The sequence below is a fragment of the Coturnix japonica genome, chromosome 1, assembly GCF_054131305.1.
Source record: "Coturnix japonica strain WE chromosome 1, WE-NBRP24, whole genome shotgun sequence".
Classification (NCBI taxonomy): Eukaryota; Metazoa; Chordata; class Aves; order Galliformes; family Phasianidae; genus Coturnix; species Coturnix japonica.
In genome coordinates, this window is record NC_140663.1 from 19,096,111 (window position 1) to 19,121,153 (window position 25,043).

Below are 25,043 nucleotides of genomic sequence, written 5' to 3' on the forward strand. Positions count from 1 at the left end.
AAAGATCAATACATCAAAAATGTTGGGGTTTCCTTTCATTATCCTTCTCCCAAGACAGATCTACTAACAGGTCAACTTAGAGAGAAAGTACTATAGAATATATATATATATTTCAGTAACCTTCTTAGTCACTATAAACCTATAAGCATCAGTGAAGAAAGACTAACTTCTACAGCTGGGCATATAGGTTAGGTGTTAAGGTAAAATTCAACCTTTCAACATTCTTTAAGCTAAGGAGTATTTCATGTAATGAAATTCAATGAAAAACAGCCACAAGTATCCATTATTTCTACAAAATGCTGTTGGATGGCTGCCTCACTAGAAAATAAAATCCTATTGCTAAGCAAATGACCTAAGAACACAATCACTAAGCAAGCATCATTTAATGAGTGTATTGAATTTAGAAGAAAAAAAAAATGTTGCAGATTTAATAATAGCAAACAAAAGCCTAATTTGCAGTATCTCTAATGATTCAATGGATAGGAAAGCTTTGAAAACAATGAAAAAACTCAAATTGACTTTCAACAGCTTTGAGTCAGGTTACAAACTTTACACCAACTACAACAACTCTACATATGCTATTAATGCCTGTCTTCTTATTGTTCAAAACCCCTGTAAGTTTTGAAGCAGCCAGCAGGCACAAGCAACACCACATAAGATATACATAAGATACACATAAGATACACAGATACATAAGATACACATAAGATATAAGATCTTCATTGCAGTATATCTTGGAGATTTTCAGACTTTTCTTTTAGAGCTGCTGAACTACAGAACTGCCACAAGCAGAGTTATGTCCAGAATCACATTAGTGGAGCCCTTCTTCCTTCATACCACTGCCAACATTCAGCCTCTTGCTTTTTCCTAGATCATCTCCTGTTCCATTTCCTTATCTTGTAGGAATGGGAGAAAATTGTTTCCTGCCCTGAATCTTCACCCATTACTTCATTGATGAGTTATCTGAAGCTGGATTCTTCTGGCCAGAGGACCAGTTATGATTCTGCAACGTGAGCTAGCTACTGAAATACCAGTAATCTTGCAACCAGTTCCTCATCCATCAAACAGTCCACCCATCAAATCCATGTCTTTCCAGATTGGACAGATGGATTCTGTAGATTTAAAAACAGAAGTCATAGGAGGGGACAGAAAGTACTCAACTAGAATTCCACAGCATTTCATAGTCTGATGAAGTTGATTTCTCTCTGAAACTATCTGAAGTTGATATCTACTCTGCTGTGGCTGGATTTTCAGGTGGCCAGATCATTTGTTCTCCCGGCAATCAGATGTGCTTAAATTCCCCATTATTTGTAAGATATCAGTTAGCTTCACCTCAGCATGCAAGGAAGCTGAGAATGTACTTTGGGAGCTACCACCACAGTTTTTGTTTAAAAGTTGGAATTTTTGGCCTTCCACATCTGAATCAGGACATAAAAAGTTGCATGGAAACTATTCATCCAGTCAGCTCTAATTTTCTGTATGTGGTCAGCAAAAAGTACTTTCACACAAACTCGATTAAACCAGAGGACTATATCGATGATCTCCAGAAGTGCTTTCCAGCCCCTGTGGTTTCAAAGAACAGGAACATGTTTCAGAAAAGGCAATAATGGTTTCTCCTATGGGACTTCAAGCGAGAAGCAAACAAAGGAAACTAAAGCCCAGCCCCGTCCCGTCCGCCTTCCCTCACAGCCCGCCCCCTCTGGGGCCGCGGCTGAGGGCAGCGCCTTCCGGCCTCTGCACGGCGCATGCTCTTACAGCCTATAGGCACCGGCAGTGCGCATGCGCGGTTCCTGGCTGCGGGCTGGGCGGAAGCAGGCAGGCGGTGCAGCGGCGGGCAGTTCCTTGCCGCCCCCTGGAGCAGGTAGTGCGGGGTGTGGGGCTATTGTCCTCATTGAGGGCTGAGGGGAGGAATGCAGCGGGCGGCCCGGCAGTGGAATAAAGGTTTTCTGTAGTGCGGAGATCCCCTGCCGCTCTGTTGCCCTGTGCTGCTGGGGTTAGGCTCTGCGTTCAGCGTGAGCCCTTGCACCTCTCTTCTACTTGAACTGCCTCGCAGCCGTTCTCTATGGAGGCCGAGTACTCACTGTGGCAGTGTTATAAGGGTTAAATGTATTCATATATATGCTGTTATTTCTTTTTTTCTTAATCCCGTTTAAGCCAGTTTGGCCCTGAGTACACAGAAGAAAAAAGTTTATGTTATCAATGCTAATAATCCAGTGCTAGTACTGAAGTAATTCATCCAGGCTGTTGGTTTTAAACATTTGGTTTCTGGAAGTCGTTGGCTTAACTTTAGTCCTCAGAGTTCATGCACTGAGCTTCCTTTCCCATCTCTGCCTTCCCACTGCTTCTCAGGGCTGAAGTGTTGCTGAGATATATGGCAGTGTAATAGTGCATTTTCCACCACAGATACATAGCTTTGGCCTCTGTTAAGCTGTACAATTAGTAGATTACAACTTGAAATGAATTTGAATTAATTTTTAACAATTCTAATTGTATGTTGGTAGTCAGCTCTGTTAGAGCAAAAATGGGCTGGAGCTTACTGCCGTGCATGTGCCCCTGTTTGTGTTGAAGGTGAAACATTGCCTTCAGAGTTGTTTTAGATCTTGCTAAGTGATACTGTGTTGACTCCTTTATGTGTTTACAGGGGCTTCAGAAATCTGCTGTTTTGGCTCACCCCATCAGTTAGATGCTGATGTTCTTGGCTGTGCCTTCATTCTTTGGTGAGACTTCCTCCGAATCCACATAATCATGGGTTTATTCTCTGATTTGGAGAATGACTTAAAGCATCTCTCTGCAAGTAACATCTGCTTTGATAGATAAGGAATTTCCTTGTGCCTTAAACGGCTGCAGTTTCTTTGTCTCAAAATGACATTAATCCTCTTTATGGTATTTTCAGCTAAATGTTTATTGGTTACAGAGAAAAAAAGTAATCTTTCCAGTTTATCTATTGCTTTTTGAGATTTCTTTATTTTTCTGCTCCAGAGCTAATCTCATTTCTGGAAGTAGCACAGAGAAGCAAAACAGTAGTTGTAGAGATATCTAAAAGTTGAACCCAGTCGTGTATGCTCACTTTTGACTTGAACAAAGTCTAAGGTGTTAGTTGGGTCTGTGTAATCCAGGCAGGAATGTTGTCACTTTCTATCCTGTGCACTGGATTAATGTACTGTTAGAAAAAAAATGGATAAAACTTTGGTTACCGCCCACATGAACTTAATTCTGGAGTCAAAATGGAAACATTAATGAATCCAATACTCTGCCCTTGCAAGGCTCCATCTGGAGTACTGTGTCTAGGTCTGGAATCCCTGATTCAAGAAAAAGAGGGAGCTGTTGGGGTGGGTCCAGAGGAGGGCTAAAAAGATGATCAGAGGGCTGAAGCATCTCCCATACAAAGACAGGCTAAGGGAGCTGGGCTTGTTCAGCCTGGAGAAAAGAAGGCTGTGGGGTGACCTCATTGCAGCCTTTTAGTACCTAAAGGGAGCCTGTAAAGGGGAGGTGAGTCATCTCTGAGAGGGTAGATAACAGCAGCAGGACAAGGGGAAATGGTTTTAAGTTGAAGAAGGTTAGATTTAGGTTGAATGTCAGAGGGAGGTTCTTTACTGTAAGGATTGTGAGGTGCTGGAACAGGCTGCCCGTATAGGTGGATGCCCTGTCCCTGGAGGTATTTAAGGCCAGGTTGGATGGGGCCCTGGGCAGCCCATTATTAAATGTGGTTGGTGAACCTGCCTGTGGTGGTGAGGTTGGAGACTGACGTCCCTTCCAACCTGGGCCATTCTGTGATTCTGTGAAGGGTGGTTGAATTATTCATATTAGCAGTGTTTGCAAGATAGTTCATAGTCTGTAGTATTGATTTCATGTTCTGATTTTTTTGCTGTATGAGCAATAAATAGTAAAAGTTGTCTTACATCTTTTAGGTTTGTATTATGAGCTCTTGTTTATTTTGCTTGTTTTAAAATGTCTTTTGACTTTGTGTTTGAAGGGAATACAGCTCCTGAATACAGAATTGTATGTTTCAGAGAACTGGACATGGAAGTAAAATGTGTTGGACACATTCAGCAGATAAATGCAGCATGTAGTCTTGCTTTGTAATCTCTTTGTCATAATTTTCCAGTAAATGCTTGTTTCCCTTGATCTGGAGTGAGGAAAAAATTAGGATATTAACTGATTGTCTTTACGTTGTTTTCTTTATGTTACTCGTTCCTTGTATTTACTCAGAGATGCGAGTTCATTTGAGTGATAATTCTATTACTAGTGAACTGAGTTATTTATAATTTGCTATGATTGTAAAAGTTCAGTTGATCTTCACTGCATCCTAGAGATTCTCATAAAGCATTTTCCAAAGTAATTCAGCAACCTGCATATCTAGGATGTGTGCGGAATGGTTCCTGATTCTAACAGGAGGTTGACTTGACCTATCTTTCATGGCTGATTTGTTTTCAGCTGTAAGAATGTCCTCTGGGTCTTCAGACTATTAGGGCATGTTGGTATCTTTAATTTAACATCAGCTGTATACAAGAACATTTTTGTGTACCGAGCTTGCAACATACAGTTTTCTGTGTTGAATTGTTGTAGAAAATTTTTAGCCCTTTGCTATCCTAGCTGAAGTCTAACATTTGCTAAGCAAGATAAGAAGTAGTGATGAATTCTTTTGACCATAAGAACAAATTTATATTTCTTCTGTACATTTCTTCTTACATTTTCCTTAGTAAAAAAACACATTTATTCTGCTCTTCCTGTTTCTCACTCATGTTGTGGTTCGGTTCAGATCAGCAGTTTTGTTTGTGACTGTGTAGTTTTAGCTACTTTCAACTGCAGCTTGTGTTGTCTTAATGATTTGCAGTGTGCATTAAAGGATTATAGAGCTGATCTGAGAGTTCAAGTTCTGGTGTGATTTTTTTTTTTCCCAAACACATTTAAGATCTTTTCCTTTTAAGTTGGAACAAAAGTTGAAAAAGCCTGCAAGAGGGAAAAAGGGGGAAAAAAAAGATATGACTTTCACAAAAGGACTTTAATGCCCAGGCTCTGCCAAACACCGTGTTTTGTAGTGTTCAGTTCAAAAATTACAGTCTTTAGACCACATGTAAACTGCTGCTGCTTGATTCTGTAAGTGCCTAATGTTTGGTTATATACTGTAATACTAAAGTTACCAGGCTCTCAAAGCTTGTTTCTGAGGTGGGTTGCAAGTAAAACAAAAAGCTAGTTATTTTGCCTTCTGTTTGAGCTGATGAAAACACTAAGCCTGACAGTTTTTCTTGTACCTGCACCCCAGACAGCTTCTTAGCTCCCTAATTGAGGTCTGAGAGTGTTGAAGTTAAGCTGCAAGAGAAAGGAATGAGGTAAGAGTCCTTTTTATTAAAATTATTTTGGCATACTGTTTTCTTTCTGAACCTCAAGACGCAGACATTTTATGATTACATTATCTTGGTGGAATATGTCTCTCTGTATCCAAAAGAACGAGTTCTAAAATTACTGCTTATTTTTGTTGAAGGTTAACCTTTGTCTAAAGCTTTTTCTACTAGGCAGTTGTTTACCGGTGTACTGTGGTTCAGGATGTTTTATATGCTTTCGGATCATATGTTAATATCCCCTAGACAATTCAGATAGAACTACTGGGTTGTAGTAGACTGTTCCACTGTCAGTAATATAAAAGCTAGAAAATCACGAGATAGAAAGACAGTGATGGGGAAGAGCAGCATGTAAAAAGTTCAGCCCACAGCTGTCTTCAAAGTTACGTTTCACTTAGTAAGCAAATAATGAATGATCTCTTTTCCTCTCTCTTCTGAATTCATATGCAAGATGAAATCATTTACATAATTCTTTGATTATTAAAATTATTAAGCTTTATGGCTGCACTGTGTTTTTGTCACTTTTAGCTTTTGGAAGACAACAGAGGTTTTTAGTTCACTGCCTTTTTCTTTCTTCTGTGTGTGTTTTGAACCCACCCCCTTTTTCTGCTGTTCAGGGAGCACCCCATGATGCTTTCTGCCTACCACAGCCTGACATATTAAATATGCATATACATATATATATACACATATATATGTAGCTCTGTACATGCTGCTTAGGGAACTCTACAGCAGCAGACTCAGATTTGAAAGGATGCTTGTTGGTGCTATGTAGTTAGTCTTTTGAGAGCAAGAGACACCTGGCAGACTTATTTTCACTGAGCTGCTGTTGACGCCAAGGACAGCACTACAGACATCTGCATCTAGATTTGGGATGTCCGTGCTGTATCAATTTGGTGTTGAAAATGTGTTTTTGTGGCTGTTGGAACTACAGCATATACATATGTACACACGTCCACACTAATGTCTTTGTGTTTCACTTGCAGAGAGCAAAAGACTGTGAGCTTCAGTGACTGTCAGTTAAAATACATGAACTTATTTTTACATGTACAGAAATATAAGATTTGGGAAGAAAAAAAAAAAAAAACAGCTCCCACAAACTGCCCTTGTTATCAACTTATATATTATTTACATAAGTTACCTAAATTGTAGGAGTAAATATGAAGTAAAGAGTGGAAATAATATGGTTACCTCCCACTGGATCAACTGACATATGGCTCTTTTTCATAATTTTTCCTTTCTAACCATAGAGACACATGCAGAGTATTTGTCCAATTGACACAAATGGCAAAATCTCTTTTTTCTTTTTTTTTTTTCTTTTTTCTTTTTTTTTTTTTTAAATGAAAGCCGGGAGGCTGCAAAATTTGAAGGTGTTTTTATACCCGAGTTCTTTGTTTTGATTTAGCAGCCGTCTTTGAAATGTAGCAAAATGTATCTTGCTGTTACACATCTCTGGGAAAAACAAACACCTCTGTAATTGCTCAAGTACCGTAACTGTGAGAAATTTAAGAAGCATTAATTCATTATGTTGTACATCTTCATAGTTCATTATAGTGCTGCTGAATGAAAAGTAATGTTGCTGATTAATTCTGAAGTTCGCTATTTCTGGATGAAACAGATCAGCCTGTCAGCCTGCTAGAATGTAGTCTGAAGCAGAATCACAGAATGGCCTGGATTGAAAAGGATCACAATGATTATTTAGTTTCAGCCCCCTGCTATGAGCAGGGTTGCCAACCACTAGACCAGGCTGCTCAGAGCCACATCCAGCCTGGCCTTGAATGCCTCCAGGGATGGGGCATCCACAACATTCATGAGCAACCTGTTCCAGTTCGTCTCCAACCTCTGGGGGAAAAGCTTCCTCCTAATCTCTAACCTAAACCCTCCCCTGTCTCAGTTTAAAACAGTTTCCCCTTGTCCTATCGCTATCCACCCTTGTAAACAGTTGTAAATAGATACTTCCAACTGAAAAGCATTTTAAGGGTAACTTGTGGAGCTTCCTTGTCTTGTGTGTGCTGGGGAGGAAGTTATAGAGAAAAAAACTTGCTTGCTGACCTAAAATAGGGAAATGTACGTTGTGAGCAGGTAGGATGCGTGGCACTGTGACCTTGTTACTGACTGCTGAGTTCAAGTGGCTGCTTAGTTTGTTTTTAAATTGCTTTTATGGCTCTTGAGTTCAGAGAAGGCTGCTGCAATTAATTCTGGGGATTATTGCATTGCACCTTGGGGTCAGCATAAGAACTGCCAAGTGAGGCAGTTCATCTGTGACTTGGGCAGCATCATGAATGCAGGTCCTTAGCACAGGGATCTGCTGTGTGATTGATTCTCGCTAACAGCTTCTCATTGTTGTAAGGACCTTTTACAGCCTTCTGGTGGTCTTTGCTTTGTATGAAGTGCGTGGACAGCTTAGTCAGTTAATATGCAGTAACTTAGCTGTTTTTAGTTTTGCACAGTTGAGGAAATCTTCACTGGAGCACAAAATATTTTGAAAATCAGAACACTAGAAACATAATTTGTCACTTGTGCACCCTCTTCTCTAAATTGCTTAAATATTGTATTGATTGAGCTCTAGTTGTACTTCTCAACTGGCAACGTGATTCTTCTTTTGCCATTCAAAGTCTCTGCTTGTTTTTTAGTATGTATTTTGTATGTGAAGTATTCATACTCTTTATCCTTCATATTCACCAGCTGCTATTAATCCTGAGTGAAGTAAGATTTTGGTGCTATTTTCAACAAAATGGAATGTTTTCAAAATATGTATTGACAGAGGTCTATCAAGTGATATCAAATGTCTACTGTCTCTTCCTGATGTTGATGGTACTGAGTAATGACACTGATCCCTCTGAAGTTGTTTAGTTATTTAATAAAGCTCCCATGTTACAAAGTAGATATCCCCTTCTTAGTATGCTGGAACTTCTAGTAACTCTTTTTTTTATGTATTTGAGTAACTTCAGGAGTCTCTTTCTTGTTGTTTAGCTAGCAACTATGCCTGTTCAATTGCTAAAGTTCATTAAAGGAAAACTTGAGACTCAACTACCAAGCCACTTGCAGAGAGAGGATTTAAAACAATTGCAAACGGGACTTGACCACAGCAACAAATATTTCCAGGTAACTTACGAGCAAACAAAATCTCTTTTTGCCTTCAAATAACTCCTGTGTAATTTGTAAAGTGTCTCTGTATTTCAGCTGTGTTGGTGACTTACTGGTACTGATTCTGAGCGCTGCTATCCTCCTTATAGGTCATGTTTCTCAGTTCTGACCATTAAAGCGGTTTTCCTTTCTTGTATGAAGCAATTCAGTATCTAGTTTTATGAAAAGGTATCTCTGTAGTAACTGTCTGCACCAAGATGCTATTAGATTTATTAATTATTATCAATTGTGTATTATATATCTCTAGGAGTCCCAAATGTATTTCAGAGTTGAAGTACAGCTCTGATGAAATGCAGAAGTAGTATTTTTATTCCTAAAATAAATATACTGTGTAAAATGCAACATTGGTTCTTGAGAGTTTTCTTTCTCAACCTGTTTAATTTTTTGCACGTATGCTACAGAAAATCCTGTTTATCATCTTTGGTACTTAAGAGGCAAAAAGTCATCATTATCCCAAGCTTATCTTCTGACCAGAATGAAAACAAATGCTGGAGAAAACCTTAGGTAGCTTACATCTTAAAGAAAATGGCACAAATATTTTAAGAACATGAACTGAACCAATTTAGTGGTGTTTATTTATTTATTTATTTTGAATGTAAAAAGAGCATCTTGCTTCCCCACCCGTGTATTCCCAGGACTAGCCTTAGTGCTTTTCCGACCTTGTGCTGAGTCAGTTCAGGGAAATAAATGGCACAAGACTAATCATATTAGCAGAGAGAGGGTAGTTTTCACCTATTCTTGTTCTCTAGACAGATTCATTATGGTGTCAAAGAGATGCCAGTCTTATTGCAAATAGATAAATTAGAAAGGAGCAAAACTGCCTTTTTTGGAAGCACAGCAGCAGAGTGTAATAGAAGGTGGCATGATGACATAAATGAGTAAAAGTGACCCAGTCTCCCTTAGATCTTGTAAAGTGACACATGGAATTATCAATAAAGGGTGCTGCTTGTAAGCAGGGTTTTTATTCCTCAGGATATAGTTTTCTGTCCTCATTCACCTACAGGGCATGTAGGCTTTCCTACTTTTAAAAGCTATTTCTGTAAGCACAGTTGGACACTGAGGGATTCTTGTTTGCAGAGAAAATACTGAAGTAGACAGAAACAGATGCTGAATTAGAAAATGATTCTGACAAAGTAAATGTTTCCAATAGGTAAGCAGAAGGATTATTAACAGACTAAGCATACAGGTGATGTTGTAGCCTGTTGCTGAAAGTGTATAGAATCTTTCTCAGAATTTTGTTTGAAGAAAACTTCATGTTGCATGGATTAGTAGGTGACTGAAACAGCTTGGCATAAAAACACAACAACTGGAAGGCTGATAAAGCTTGTGCTAATGCACCGTTAAATGTGTTGGAGATTCCAGTTCCACAAGCCAAGCTTGAAGCAAGTGTGAGAATGCACTGATGGCAGGTTATCTTAGTGATGGCACAGCATGCTGTTACTCCAGAGTTTCAAGGAAGTCAAGTTCTGATATGAGGAGGAAAGAAGTATAAAGAAAGATTTTATGAACTGTGTTCTTGGTAAGATATAAAAAAAATCACCCTCAATGCTTCTCTCTGGCATCTGTATTTCAGTACTTTCATTCCTCTGAAAATTTTTGGTTTCTAGCTTCCTTCTGAAGAATATAGAATTTAATCTAAATTTATGGGAAAATGGTACAAGTAAAGTCCTTACCTCCTCATTCGAGCTGTGCCCTGACTGAACCTGATGCCACCTCCTGTTTACTTATTATCCTTTGGACTTTACCCTGGCAGCTGAACCCAAAGTTGAGAATGTGCTGTCATGTCCCTAGAGCACTGCTACAGCTGCCAAGTCAGCTGTTGGACCAGACTGAGAAACTAGGTTGTGGCAAGGAGGGAGACAGATTCACTGGAGGCAACGCACATAGTCAGTGTGAGGGTGAGTCTAGTGGCATATGGAGTGAGGAGGGATTTGGAAGAAGTTTGTCGAGTTTTGATGTACAGTGCAAGATTTGCAGGGGAGGATTGAATTTGAGCAAGTTTTTCCAGGGCAAATTTTACATAAGTTTGGAGCCCAGGAGTTTTAGGTGAATTAACATAGCAGTGGGTAGTATTTCTGCTGGGGAAAAGGATTAGTGAGTAGGTGTTCAGGATATAAAGAAAACTGATGGGGGCAGGCAGTTCTATATAAGAATGGGGTCCCAGAATCTGAGAAATCATTTGAAGATACTGGGACGTAGGAGGAAAAAAGTGGAAAGTAAAAATGGTCAAAAAGCAGAGTACCATTCTCATAAATGTATGCTATTCTTTAGTGGATTGAGTATTCTTCACTAAAAGAACATAGTGTTCCTGAAATGATTTGGTTTTATTGCAGACATCATTACAAGAACAAATCTGTAGAATTTCTTTTACTGGTGAGTACAGTTGAGGACAAATAATTGCAGCAAGAACAATTGTACCTAGTAATTGCAAACCTAAAGTTGTGATTTTGAGGATGAAAACCTAAATATTCATACACAGATATCAAAACATTGGTCTGTGGATGCTGATTGTTAAAATAAATATTTGATACTTTAGTCCCTCTACAAAATGCAGCCGTTCTCCCTGTGAAAAGCAGGGGCTTAACTGCCTAAGACACGTAGTTGTAGATCTTTGACCTTTATTTTGGTCTAAATTATTCCTACTGTCTGAGAAGCAATAAAGCAATATGATAAATATTAAATTCAGTTTAACATAGGGTGCTTCGTTTATTTTACTATAATAAAACTCATATGATTTGGGTTGGAAATAGAGAATTTGTGAATTTTAATACTTTATAGAACATAGTCAAATAAGTTATGGATTTTATTTGGATTCTTCCTCAGTTAATTTGTTACTGTAGTGTTAATGTTACTGAAAAGCCTCTACAATAAAAATTCACTGCTGTGTATTTTATCCTAATGTGGTTTAAGAGGTGTTTACTAACATTTAAATCATGTTTCCCACAGAATATGTGCATTATAAGATCACAGTGATTTACCTGACTGTTGTCTTAGTGTTGCCTTTGTGCATTTATAGATGATTGGATCTGCATTCTCCTTACAAGAACCTTCTTATTTTATTTGCTGTGTTGTTTTATAGTTCTCTTGAATGTTCACAGACTCAGTTTTCAAATTTATATCTTTTTCTTCATTGAACCAATCTCTATGCTTTTATCTTTGAGGTAGATACAGTGCTTTATCTACCATACTGTGTGGAAATACATTTGACTGATATCTTTGTTTCTGCTGAAGATGAAACTTTATTGATGAGATGCCATGTTTCTAAAAAGAAAAATATGTGTGTGTGTATATATATGTGTGTGTGTGTATATATATGTATGCATATACATGCACACACACACACACATATATATATATAAATGCAATACATTTCTTCCAGAGAAAAGTTAACAAAAATTGCTACAATTTGCTTCATTGCAACTTCACTGTAATAACATCTGTACACACACATGTACATTGCCATCTTTTGGAGCATTCCTGTTATTGATAAACCAATATATTGCTGAGTTTCCAAGTTTTGAGATGCATTCTTTGTCATCCCAACTATAACTTTTTTAATATTACAGAATATTGTTTATCTCTGCATCTTATATCTCTTAACTGTGGTTTCATTATGTTGTAATCCTTTGCCAATATTTTGAGGAATTGCTGTATTTTATAAGATTTTGAATGCTCTATTTATTTTAGCAACTTTTTAGCCTTTGTGCAAGAAATGTAACTTTGTGTTAGTGATGTAATGGAAATACCTTTTTACTGCTACAGTTTCTCTTTAGTATCCAGACCACAGCAACTAAGTAATTCAGACTTGTACTGTTCCAAGCATACAGATTCGTTATGGGTTTTTTTTGTTTGTTTTTTTGTTTTTTTTGTTTTTTAAAGCTTATAAACTTTTCAGCTGTTATCAGTGTTTCTGTAACCTATAGGTTGTATGATCCCAGTTCCTGTATTTATACATATATATTTAATTTTGTTTTTACTTTTTAGGGAATAGTTATTCTTTCCTACCCACTAACAAAGCTTGGAGATGGTACAGACTTCTTCAAGATTGTTCTTCAAGGTACTTCATGTAAATACACTTATGGTTTTGCTGGACTTCTCAGCTTTTTTTTTTTTCTTTTTTTTTTTTTCGTACGGTCCCACCACTAATGCTTACTTTGTTTAGCGTTCAGTAAAATTTTCATACTTGAAACATACCCTAGATATGTTAACTCCCCATAAAATAAAAAATTGATTATTTTAAACTATAAGTTACTGGAAGTGATATGGACTTTGGATTTTCAGTTGACTTCCTGTTACAGAATCTTTTGAAATACTTTTCTGAAAATTCATTAGTTATGAGTACAGCATATTTTTAAATCTCTTATCAGAGAAGTCTAAGAAAAATACGCAGTTAACAGCCGTTATATGCTATGTCAGTACACATTTGATATGGAGCAGTGAGCTAATTAACAGTACATGTATTGCATTGTTTTAAACTAAGCAGTTCAGAAAGGGATTTTGAGATGGTTTTGAGGAACTTGCCATTTCCTTGAGCTGCTTTCTATTAGGGAATCACCACTTGCTCCTTATGAACCTTTTTGATTATAGAAATTCTGTGTGACCCAAATGTAGGCTAGAGAGTCCAGGTCCTACCTGGAAGTAGTGCTTGTGATAAGTGTTACTAGAGGTGATTGAAGTTGATGAGACCGAAGTTATTTGTCTTCTGGCATGGAGTTCACAAGGGCAGCAACAAAATTTCTTGAGTCTTGCTAATTTCACAAGGCTTTGCAGGAAGGTTAAGAGCATTTTTATGTTCTCCGCAGTCTCAAAAATAGGTTCACACATTTAAATCATCAGTATTATTTCTAAAATGGTAACAGCTAGAATAACATTCTAAAATAACTTGATGTCTGCTTCAGTCCATCTGGAAGACTACTTTCTTGATAGAACCATGCAGTGTCATGTGTTGGAAGGAACCTTGATCATCTAGTTCCACTCCTCCTGCTGTGGTCAGGCTGCCCAGGGCCACATCTATCCTGGCCTTGAATACTTCTAGGGATGGGACATCCATAACTTGTCTGGGCAACATGTGCCAATGCCTCACAGCCCCGTGAGTAAAACGATTTCCGCCTAATATCTGAAGCTCACCACTCTGAGTTTAAAACAATTTCCTCTTGTCCCATCATTTTCTGCCCATGTAAAAAGTTGGTCTTCCTCCTGCTGATAAATTTCCTCCAAGTACTGGAAGGCCACAAAGAAGGCTCCCCCCAGAGCTGTCTCTCTTCACCTCTCACCCTACTGGCCACCATCCAGGTAATGATTTACCTATAGTTAGCACGCAAACCCAACTGCACAGCTATTTATATAATTTTCTGCTTGTAAATTAACTAGATTGAGAATTGTTAAGTTCTATAGATGAATTTATTTTGGAAACCTTTTCCCATTGCTGTTTTGAAGAAAGAATGGTAATTGGATACATTTTTTTTTTTTCCTAGATGACGCATGTTCAAGGATTAACAGCATCAATGTTCTAATATATGGAAAAATGGCAGAAGATTGTGCAAAACTTATACGTAATGGGGTAAATTACATTCCCTTTCATATATTATGGGCTGTTTTCCACAGATTTGTGTTACTTTTTCATTTTGTCTTCATATAGCTGTTAGCAACATTAGAAATAGTCTATTCAGTCTCTTCTAATTTATAATTATGAACTCTAAAAAAGTATTTGCTTTTGTAATTTTTTTTTGACAGTAATACTGAAGTAGAGCTGTTCTTTTTGTCTGCCAGTGCTGTTTCCTTTACCTAGCAAGCAAAGGATCGAGAATATGGATGACAGAAAAATCATCCATTTGTTTATTAGTCAAATGTCTTGGTATGCTTTGATAAGGTAGATTTTAAATTTTAATTAAGTTACACTAAAACTTTTCTTTTTTATGAATTGAAACTACATGCACAGGTTTTTTAATTACCTATGTGCTGGCATCCTGCTTCAGCAGAGAAATGTAAGGTGAAAAATAATACAAAGATGGTAATAATACAAGAAGGATGATGATAAACATCCAAAAGATTACCTATAGGAAAAACTCACCAGTAGAGAAGCCTTCAGTCTGGTTGAAAAACACTGAGGTAATCTCAAAGAGATGCTGCCTTAGTGGTGGTCAGCCCTTAAATGAAGTCTAGAAGAGGTGGAGTCAAGCTCCACCCCTTCTGGGAACACAGCTGAATTACCGTCAGCTGTGCTCCAATAGCTGACCCAACACTTGACTCAGCTAATTAATCAGAGGTTCAGGCAGTGATTACCAGTTTCCCATACAAGAAGAAAGCTTGGTTTGATAGCTCCAGGGTAAAGGATATTGACAAAATGGTCTATAAGTTTGATGGGAGAGTGTTGCCAGCTGAAGGCAATTACCTCAAACTGATAATTTTGATTAGATTGCCTGTCAGTTTGCTGACAGATAGCCAGATATCAACTTAAAGTATGCTGTACGTTATGAGCTCCTGTTAGTGTTTTCACACTGAAGATGGAAAGTTATTAAATAAAGAAATCTGGTCTTTGTTTTCAGGTTCCTAGAAATGTTTTTATGAGCAAAAATGTAAGGCTTTCTCATCCATGGAAATACGAACGATTAAGTTAGAATTTTGTCAAAGCTTTTCAGCTCAGATAATAGAATCACAGAATATCCTGAGTTGGAAAATGCCCCCGAGGATCATTAAATCCAACTCTTGGTTCCAATAGGTCTGGTATTGTGAACACTTCCCATGGGGAGACCTAATTCCTGGCTACTCTTTCAATAAGGATCATTTTCTTCTTCCCAGTATGGTCTAGTACACTTTGAATTCTATTGATTTGAAAAAGCATAAATTTCAACAGAGAGGAAAGCCTGTTATAATTTGAACTTGAAATTGATGCACAGCTAATTTTAGCCAAATGTGTGAACTTGGGGAAGCAATATAGAGGGGCTTTATTCTGGATGGTATCATGTGCAGGTCAAAGGGTATTAAGTTTTACAGGAGGTTAGATTCTACTGTGAATCAAAGCCTGGTTTTGATGTTTGTCTCATGCTGTGCTGTTCTGCTCATGAAGAAGCAAAATTGCTTCTGACGGGTTCTTGACAATACCAGGCAAAGTATCTGTAGGTAGGCCAATAATCATATAGGGAAAAAGAGTTGAATTCACCCAACTGGTAAAAGGGACCTCTGGCCATGCAGTGCTCCTTCCCAGGAAGCAGCCTAGATCAAAGAGATGCTCTCCCTTCAGTGGATAGTCATCATGTGAGCCTAGAGTGGTTCTGCCCTGTGTCCATGCCTCCCAGTCACATGAAGAGCACAGGTGCAAACAGTCTGCCTGTGCTACCTGGGACAGTCACACCCCTACACCAGGTGCTTAATCACCCTGACTTAACAGTTCGCTTATACATGCATAAGAAACATACCTTGGTGATCAACAGTGATTTTGGGACAGAAGATCTTTCTTTTGCAAATCTTAGGTTTGTTGGTGAAATAAAAACTGTCAGTCATTATACAGATTCCAAGAATTTCGGCAGTAATTCCTGGTGGGAAGGTCTTTGAATTAATTTGCTAAATATACAGCATGCAACATTTTTAGATATGAGGAACAGATCGTGTTTATTGTCCTGATTAAAACACACACAAAAGGCCCTGAACAGCAATGAGAGGATAGAAAGATTGGTCCCAGAGAGTGCTGTGCGGCAACAACTCTTAGAAACCCTTCAAATAATTGTAACCACCAGTGATCTATCACTGTTCACAAAAAAAATAATCAATTTATTATCAACCTGTGTACACACTTGAGTCTATGTAATACTAAAGTTTCTCCTGACAAAGGAGAACAAGTCAAGTCAGCTCTACAGAGCTGCAGTCCTGATTCAGCAGCCAAGTCCCACAGCCCTGTGCTTCCTGTAATCGTAACAAAATGCTGAAACAGGAATAATGCATGAAGGTTAATTGCACTCTTGAAGAAGCACCATGAAAGAGCATCAGCAACAGAGAAACGAAAAATGTGCTGTACCTGTTTTCTGCCTAAAAAACTAACTTTCCTGAAGTTTGTGTTTCTTGTGTATTGTTTCTGTTTGTAAATGTAAAGAATGAAACAACTTCAATATATTTTAGCTGGATAGTTTGTTTCAGGTGCAGAGAATATTAATCCATCTAATTGTTTTTACCTGTTTTGTTTAACTCTGTACATCTAACACTTAGATGACTTGCATGTTGTAGTCAAAATACACATTAATTATTCATTAAAAACTTCAGAAAGCACTTTTGGTAAAAGCTTGGATAAAAAGGACACCAAATCTAATATGATAGTTCTCAGGTGTGTTTGTATGTGTGTGGAAGGTTTTACAAGAGTGGGTATGTTGGAACATACTACCATATTGTACTGGCCTGAAAAGAAAGTGGTTGACTCTAAATGAGCTTCGTTTTGTATCATAGCTTGTAGTATTGTATTTCTTTTGGTTTGAAATAAATTTCTTATTTATGTCTGTCTCCTAAATGTGTTTTCCTTCATCTGTCTTCTCTCTTATTTATTTATTTATTTATTTATTTTTGTAAGGTTGCTACTAAAATGTGAGCTTCTGCGGGGACTTAAATCTTTTACTGCTGAAGTAATTCTTTTTCTTCTTTGCTTTGTGACATGTGAGGAATTTTATACTAAAATGAACATGCAGCAGCAAATGAATTTGCTTCTTTTGCCAGAAGATTAATGGGTCACCACAGAAGTTTGTGGTATCTCTTGCTACCCAAAATTTAGTCATTTACTTAACTGTGTTGGACCCCTAAGGAATAAATTGGAGGATATTGATCCAACTAAATTGAAAGTATCTACAAGAAGACTCTCTTTGAAGTGTGGCTGTAATACAGTAACAAACAACCACTGAGACAGGAATGTTTTCTTAATATTAATCAGATGTATGCCTGCTTTTTTTTTAGCTCAGTTAATTTTATGCAGGAAAGAGTCAGTGTTCAGTATATTCAGAGGGTAATGATTCTCTTTGAAATAGGACTAGGACAGAATTGCTGCGTAGAGGAAATTAAAGGCAATGTTTGGATTTTTTAAAAAAATTTATTGAATGTGTTGAGACTTGAGGGTGGAATTTGACATTAAATCTTCTTTTAAACATAATGCCATACACAGCACTCATCTGTTTATCACCTGTCTCCATAGGACACCTTTGTGGTAGCTGGATTTAAGGTGGCAGAATCACCTACAGCAAGAGAAGATGGTAGACATGCTTGTCACCTGCAGGTGTCTGAAGAAGCTGGGTCAGCCATTTACGTAAGTGGGTGCTGAGATTTTTTTAAAACCTATTTTTTCCCAATTATGTCATTAAAATTTTTGCTTTACAGTAGAGAAAATCATTGATTAGAATTTGAAGTACTGCAGATTATTACAGCATGACCATGAGGAAGCAGTCTGGACACATTACTGTGTGCCTACAATTATGTAATGTCTGATTCCTTCCATTTTGTCAAAGTAGTGTAGCTGAAAGAAACATCTGTATTTACCTCTGATGGATGAGGATGAGTGTTATGCTTTCTGTCCAAGGCTCTGTAAAGTCTGGATGGGGATTGTGTGCTTGAAAATCCTTCATGGTAATACTCTGTGCAGAACAGTTTATGGCAGTGAATAACAGTTTGTAGTAGATGATAAACACACTATCGTTTCTATGAAATTATGTGTCAAAGTATATATAGAAGTGGTGCAAGGTATCACCAGATCCAAATTATCTCTATCTCCAAAGTAAATATCTACTTGTTCAGTGCAGGAATTTGGCATGAGTTAGCTTTAGATAACTCCTTAGAACTTTCTGAACTGTTCTTGCATATAATAGAAGGAAATAATGCATGTAATGTAAAGGATGCAAAATTTGTTTCTGCTTCAGAAACTGTTGTTTGAAGTTGCTTTTGTCTATATGTAATCAGAACAGATATGTTTTATTGTGTAGAATAAAGTTGTAGTAGATTCAGAAGTGATTCCAATAGCGAAGGTGTTTATTGCTGCAGCTGTGTCAAATGTTACAATATTTGTACTGCATTTTTATAATCAATTAAGTTTGTATTTGTTTGTTTTTTTTTTCCTCCCCAGATTTGTACTCAGCCAAGCACATCTCCTTTTTCGGAAACTACATCTGCTGTGAGTTTATTTTCAGGGCATTTTTAAACCAGGATATTTTTGTAAATTCAGGATGTTTTTAATATGAGACGATTTGCATGTAAATCAGAATATGTAGAATTCTTTTTTTTTTCCTATTTTACATCCACGCTCCTATTCCAGAATTCATTTGTTTAGCTTTTATTTCTACAAATGACCTACCTAGAAAACAATGAAATATAGGAAAGCAGTATTTCTGTGGTATAGTTTTCATCTAGTTCTCAAAATAGGCTGCACATTGTCTTAGGAAATATGAATTAATAAAGGACCTTCCATACCAAAGGAAGTTTTTTGTTTTGTTTTAAGTTAATCTTCCTTTGATTAAAATCAGACTTTGTGTTTTAACATTTCTTTTGGTTTCTGCTGAGAACAACTCTTTACTTATCTAAATTGCTGTTCTACAGGATGTAGTACATTAAAGGTCTAAAATTTGATATATTAAATTTAATTGTTCTTTATCATCAGGTTAAAGATTTAGTACTGAAGATAACAAAGCTTGAGAGTTCTATTTTTTTTTTTCCATGATTCAGTCAGCAAAGTACAGTTTTCAGTCAGTTAGGGAGAGCTTTTGTTCTTTAAGAGAATCATGTTCTGTAATCTTAAGCTGAGAAGAGAGTTGTCCCTTAGATTGTATAAATTAATCCTTGATTTCTTTTAATCCTCTGGCAAGTGTGCTATTACAATAGAAACTTGTGCAATAACTGTGAGAGGTAAGATGCCCAAAGTGGTTATTGTGTTCAGTGGCTCTGCCTATAATAATTTCAAAACTGATTTGTGGCTTTAAAAAGCCATTCGGATTGATCACATTGTTGTAATGACTTTCATTTTCTTATTCATCTGTCTCCACTTTTGTATCTTATTTTCCCCTACTGGATGACTAGTTTGTTGTAAGAATTATTTTGAAGAAGAAATGAAATGAGTTGTGCTCTTTTGTCTGTGATTGAATGAATAAAATTCTAAATAACATTTAGAAAATCTTAAGTGAATAATCCAGGAGAAGAATAGGTAACTTATCGTTATTAAGGCCAAATTAAAAACATACCTGAGTCTGAATGGTGTTAAAAACACAGAATTCTAGGTAAATGTTTGCATAATTTACTTTTTTTCTTCTGTCCACTAATTTTACCATACCTTTCTAGTCTGTGGCACCAAAATATGTGTATACTCCTTTGAATTGCCTTAAAGATGGAACTGTAGTGAATTTGTACGGCATTGTGAAATTCTTCAAGCCTCCTTACATAAGCAAAGGAACAGGTATGTACTGCTTTCAAGAAATATAAAATCTCCTCCTACAAACAGAACTGTTCTCATTGAAGTAATTTCATAGTTATTTCTGTTAAAATTGACCACAGAAGTCTGGTGATCTTTTGACCATGGTACTCAGATAACCTCAAGAGAATAGAATAAGTAATGGATATCTGAGCCAGTTTAGGCAGACTGGTGCAGATAGCAAGTGAAGTAAATATTTATCAGGCAGATGACAAAATTTGCTCCTAGAAAACCATTCCCTGCATTCTTATGAAATGTTGATGAGGCAGTAGTATTTCTCAGAAGAACTGCGAAACAAGAAACAAATCTGAAGAACGTAGGCAATCTAATTTTAAGCATTAGTGTTTAAATATAGATGTTATGGGTCAAGTGATAGTCCACCTGTTTTGTAGCAAATACAGTGCATGCATTTTTATCCTCTTGAGAATAAATAAAAATTATTACTATATTTTACATAGTTGTATATACACAGAACTTATTAAAGGAAATTATACACTGCTAATGTTTCAGATGGAAGTCAGATTTTGATTTGTGTAGTAAGAAGTAAACGGTTTCACATTTTGCTATTTTATCAGTTCTAAAAACTTCCCTTGTACTGCCTGTGAGGGAAAGAAAAATCACTTCCAGTTACTCTTTTCTTTTTCAACACATTGTATATGGGGGTGTGTAGTGGAGAGGGAGGAAAGCATTTGGAGAGTAATCTGTCAATTGTGGGTGGCAATATTATGGTTTCAGAATGCAAACCTATGGAATTTTTTTACATATGTAGAAAAACAGCCAGGAATACCTGTTTAAACTGCACTATGCGTAGTCATCTTAATATTCATTTTAATTTAGTAACTACTTTTTTAGATTTACTGATTTGCAGGCAGTTCTCATGTTCTGGATGGTCAATGAATGCAGACCACTTGAAAAGTGTGGGTGTTTTCAAAGTGCTGATGTGTAAGGTACTTTATACCAATGCATTAAAACAGTAAATGTTCTTGTTTCTTGTTTAGCTTGAAAGTACTTTTTTTCTTTCTTGATTTTATATAGGTTTTATATACATATACATTTTAACAAATGTGACCTTTTTTTTTTGCGTGTGTGTGTTCTGGTGCTCTCTCTCCAACTGTCTTTTAACGAAGGAGGAGAAAAAACTAATTGAAACCTGAGGCAACATCTTAATATTACTTAAACTCTAATAGATTGCCTAAAGACAAAAGAAGGTAATCTAGGGAGAGATTAAAGGAAAGAATAGTTTGAATAATTTAATGTTGTTTTTATGAAGAAACAAGGACTGAGAGATGAAACAACTCCAGTACATGAATTAAGTATATTGCATATAGGAAAAAATCTGGTTACATTTAAGTCTCTCAGCACATTTTGTAAGCATATCTCATGGCATAGTAATAGAGCAGCTAAGTTTTGTGTTCTGTGCCTTCACTCAAAAAAAACAAACAAAACAGAAGTTGTTAATTATGCCTGGTTGTTTGTTTTCATGACCTTCAGTGAACCATAGTACAGCAGTTCAAATATCACACTTCAGCAGAGGTCTTAACACTTTCTTCAAATTTATATTGCATTTACATACAAAGCTTGTTGTTGTTGTTGTTTTAAAGGTAGATGACTAATATGAGGAAGAAATGGATTATATAGAGAGTCTTTTAAAATTAGTAAATTTTCATATTCTTCTTGGAAAGTTTTAGATCCTCATAAGACTCTACAAACTCAATACATCTGGAAATGGATGAACTTCTTTCTTGAAGGTTCTTCCGTAGTGTTTTCTAAACTGCTTTTGTTACTATGAGTTTTCTTATTGTTGCAGTGCGATGCGTTTCATACTTCATCATGAAAATCTCTGAAACAGTTTTAATTGATTTTGGTTTTTGTGTAACAATGTTCTCTACTCAGTTAAATATTTCAGGCTTTGCATGATCCTGGATTGTATCTGCTTGAGAAGGTGCAGAATGCTTTGGTGATTGCTGTGAGTTGCCAAGGCATGAAATAGCACTTGTCAGAAAATTCTATAGTCACATTAGGTCTGTCACAGTCCTGCACTTATACCTTCTATTTCTGACACAGTGTTAATGGAATCACATACCTTTAAGCTGATCCCTGCTTGTGGTGTGGGTGGTAGAGCCACTCTTGCTTCATCCATCTGGATCTTTATTCACTACATGGATATTCTCCTAGATCCATATCTCTTTACGTGTATTAGAGCTTAAAGCTGAAGCTTTGCTTCCTGTTCCCACTGAAAGCAACTGGTACCCAATTTAGTCTTGTTGTTTTATAAGACTATAATCAAATGTTCACTGTATAGGTTACTGTTACTGCAAATGAATCTAGTATTGAAAGAATTATTGAATTTTATTGAGAGGAAATAAAAAAAATAACAGTTAAATAGAAAGAAAGGAATATCAAGCTATTCACTTTGATACACTACTTGCAAGTGCTGGCATTAAAGCATCCGTTTAGCCAGATGCATCTAATGGTTGCTTAATGCTTGAGTATTTCTTAAGTGCAGTGTCACATTACAAATAAGCTGCATTAAAACATCTTCCATTTGATTATTTAGTTTGGACTTCAGCAGTATCAGCGTGTTTCTGTGTGTATATTGGAAATATGTGCATAGTATATGTATGTTTATAAACACGTCATATGTTTATATGTATTATTTTACTTCTCCTGTTTTGTTGCACCTGTTTAGTAACTTAGCTGGTTCGGCTGTTCCATTTTAGACTGTTCTCAGTAACACTTGAAAACAGTATTCATGTATGGTGTATTTTTGAAGAGAGAATAGTTTGCTATAGAAAAATCTTTTTTTGCAATATAAGAAGCAGAAGGTAGTCTCTGAAGTCATTCCTTACCAGCAACCTTTTTATCATTTCTGTGGGAAGAAGTTATTGATCCAGGATGGTCAATTTTGTAAACTCAGAGGTTTGTGAATACATAGACAGTTGACCAAAGGGGGATTCGTAATTTGATCAACACTTTCTACCTTTAAAATTGATTTTAGGGGCATATTTGTTATGAACTGCTGAAGTCCTAAATAAAACCAAAATTAATGCATTTAATCAATAAATACTGAATTGCCTTTTTACAAAGCTTTTGCTGCAGTTCTGATTTTGTTTTTTATGACTTAAAGTGAAACTATATTTTCTTTCTGGTATTGGTACTCTGTGTTGAATGCTGTCTTTTGGAGCATGCTAATGACTACTGTAATAGTCCAAAGAGAAGTACGAATGATAGTGCATTTTAGAAAATGAAAACTATGATGTAGAGAACAAACTTGAGTTGTCATAGCAGTTGAGGAAACTTTGGCTTTTCAGTGACTGTTACAATTACAGTGACAATGCACTTATTTTTCGTGCATTTTTAAGTTAATTTTGTTTTGTTTTTTTAACAAGATGAAATGAAAGACTTCATCTTGTAAAATTCCTTTAACAAGTCTAAATGTATTTTGAAATAGCCTTGAGGAGTAGTCTAAAAGAGTAAGGGGAATATATAAAGCAGACAGTTTACTCTGTACTTCCCATTTAAACCAAACGTGACTTCTCCTTGTAATTTTAATAAGTGCCAATTCTGAGGTGTTACAAGCATCTTTGTAGGTTAACTGTCCATTCCTGGTAGTCCATCACATGCTGTTAACCTCCTCAGAATAAGTATTGGATTGCTGTTATTATAAGACCAATCCTTTTGCTGAATCAGTCTAGTACTGAAACTTAATACATCTGATAATTTTCTGTCACTGAGATGACTGTACTATACCCATTTTCATATTGCTTGAGCTGAGGTGTTGCTTCAGATGACCAGCTGAATTGAACAGTATGGAACTTGCTTATTTAGAAGTCCTGAGCTTAAATTTTGCTCTGGGTGTTTGCAGATGCAATGCAACTCTGAAGCCCTTGTCTTTCACTGAAAGCAGATATTACAGAATGTAACATTTCAGACTGAAAGCAATAGCTTGAATTGCAGCAGCATTCATGCTGCCATAAAGGTACTTCCCTCTCTTTCCTTTTCCCTCTTTACTTGTAATTTTTTGATTTTCTAAGACTACAGATCTGTAAAACAATAAACTTGCCCCTCATATATTTCTCATGATTTGACACTTTAGGACAGTTTCTGTTCCTGGAAAAGTAACTCTGTTATGCCATGGGTGACTGGCTTTTATTTCACCCTTTCTTAAAAATTCAGTCATATTTCTAATAGCTAAGAGTCTCATTCCGTAATCATTTTGTTCATTAAAAAAACCTGGTTTTGGCATGCAGATCCTAAACTGTTCAAATTTTAAACTCATTTGCATTGTTGAAGAATGATTCTGTTATTCATTTTGTTAGGAAAATTCAGCCAGTAAACTGTTGTCAATACTTTGGATTTACTTTCAAAACAGTTTTAATCCTTCACTGCTTAAAATGTTCTTGATCTGGATGTGGTACAATATGCAACAATCTAAGCTTTTTAACAGCTTAGATTTTATGCATCTGTGGCTTTTTTTCATTAAGGTCTTCAGTCAGAAACAGCAGAAGTTTTTTTTGTGTGTAATAAAATTCCAAGCCAATTAGCACTTAATCACATTGAAGAAATTAACTGAATTGTTCATCATTCCCTTTAATGCTTAACAGGAATCTTCAACCATCACAAAACAGCTGTGGTGAGAAGGGACCTATAAAGGTCATCTTATGCAACATGTCCTCCCAACCCACCTGAAGCTGTTTGCCCAGGGCTGTGTCTGGATGGCTTTTGAGTATCTCCAAATATGGGGGTGTATATCAAGCAAGATAAACCATTTTAAAAGGTTAAAGCTTTCTTTCCTAGTATATTAGTGTGCCAAGCTTTAGATCTGTTTTGCCTGATTTCTGAAAGGAAAAGGGCCCTTTTGTGAGGTAGTAAAGTATGATAAGGCAGGGAGACAGTTAAACAAGTGTGGTCTGCCACACTAATTTATGCAAGCATATAAAAATGTGGGAATTTTTATGCCAGCAGGGTTATCTGGTGGAGGTCTTCTTGGTTGGGAGACAATCTTGAGAAACAAACCTCAGTCACTAACTGGCAGAGTAACACACTACAGACATCACTTGCTGCTGATCAGTTTGTGAACTGGGGACCCCAAGCTGCAGAGCTCTGTAAATTCATGGGGAAATGCTAGGGAGGTG

General features: G+C 36.7%; 1 protein-coding gene across 8 annotated transcripts in view; it reads left to right on the forward strand.

The window, feature by feature from the left end:
* Positions 1–1,788: 1,788 nt before the first annotated feature.
* Positions 1,789–25,043, forward strand: part of POT1 (protection of telomeres 1) — a 61,294-nt gene continuing 38,039 nt past the window's right edge. For 2 of the 8 annotated variants that reach the window (XR_014936514.1, XM_085521811.1), the window contains exons 1-9: positions 1,789–1,861; positions 2,642–2,717; positions 5,264–5,330; positions 8,313–8,444; positions 12,471–12,543; positions 13,961–14,046; positions 17,653–17,763; positions 18,574–18,621; positions 19,779–19,893. Coding sequence is in view for 7 of the 8 variants with exons in the window: in XM_085521811.1 (XP_085377937.1) it covers positions 8,322–8,444; positions 12,471–12,543; positions 13,961–14,046; positions 17,653–17,763; positions 18,574–18,621; positions 19,779–19,893 (556 nt within the window). In the remaining variant the exon portion in view is untranslated. Of the gene's footprint in view, positions 1,862–2,641; positions 2,718–5,263; positions 5,331–8,312; positions 8,445–10,819; positions 10,860–12,470; positions 12,544–13,384; positions 13,576–13,960; positions 14,047–17,652; positions 17,764–18,573; positions 18,622–19,778; positions 19,894–25,043 lie in introns of all 8 variants that reach the window. The other 6 variants (XM_085522027.1, XM_015853230.3, XM_015853247.3 and 3 more) reach the window with 6 other exon arrangements.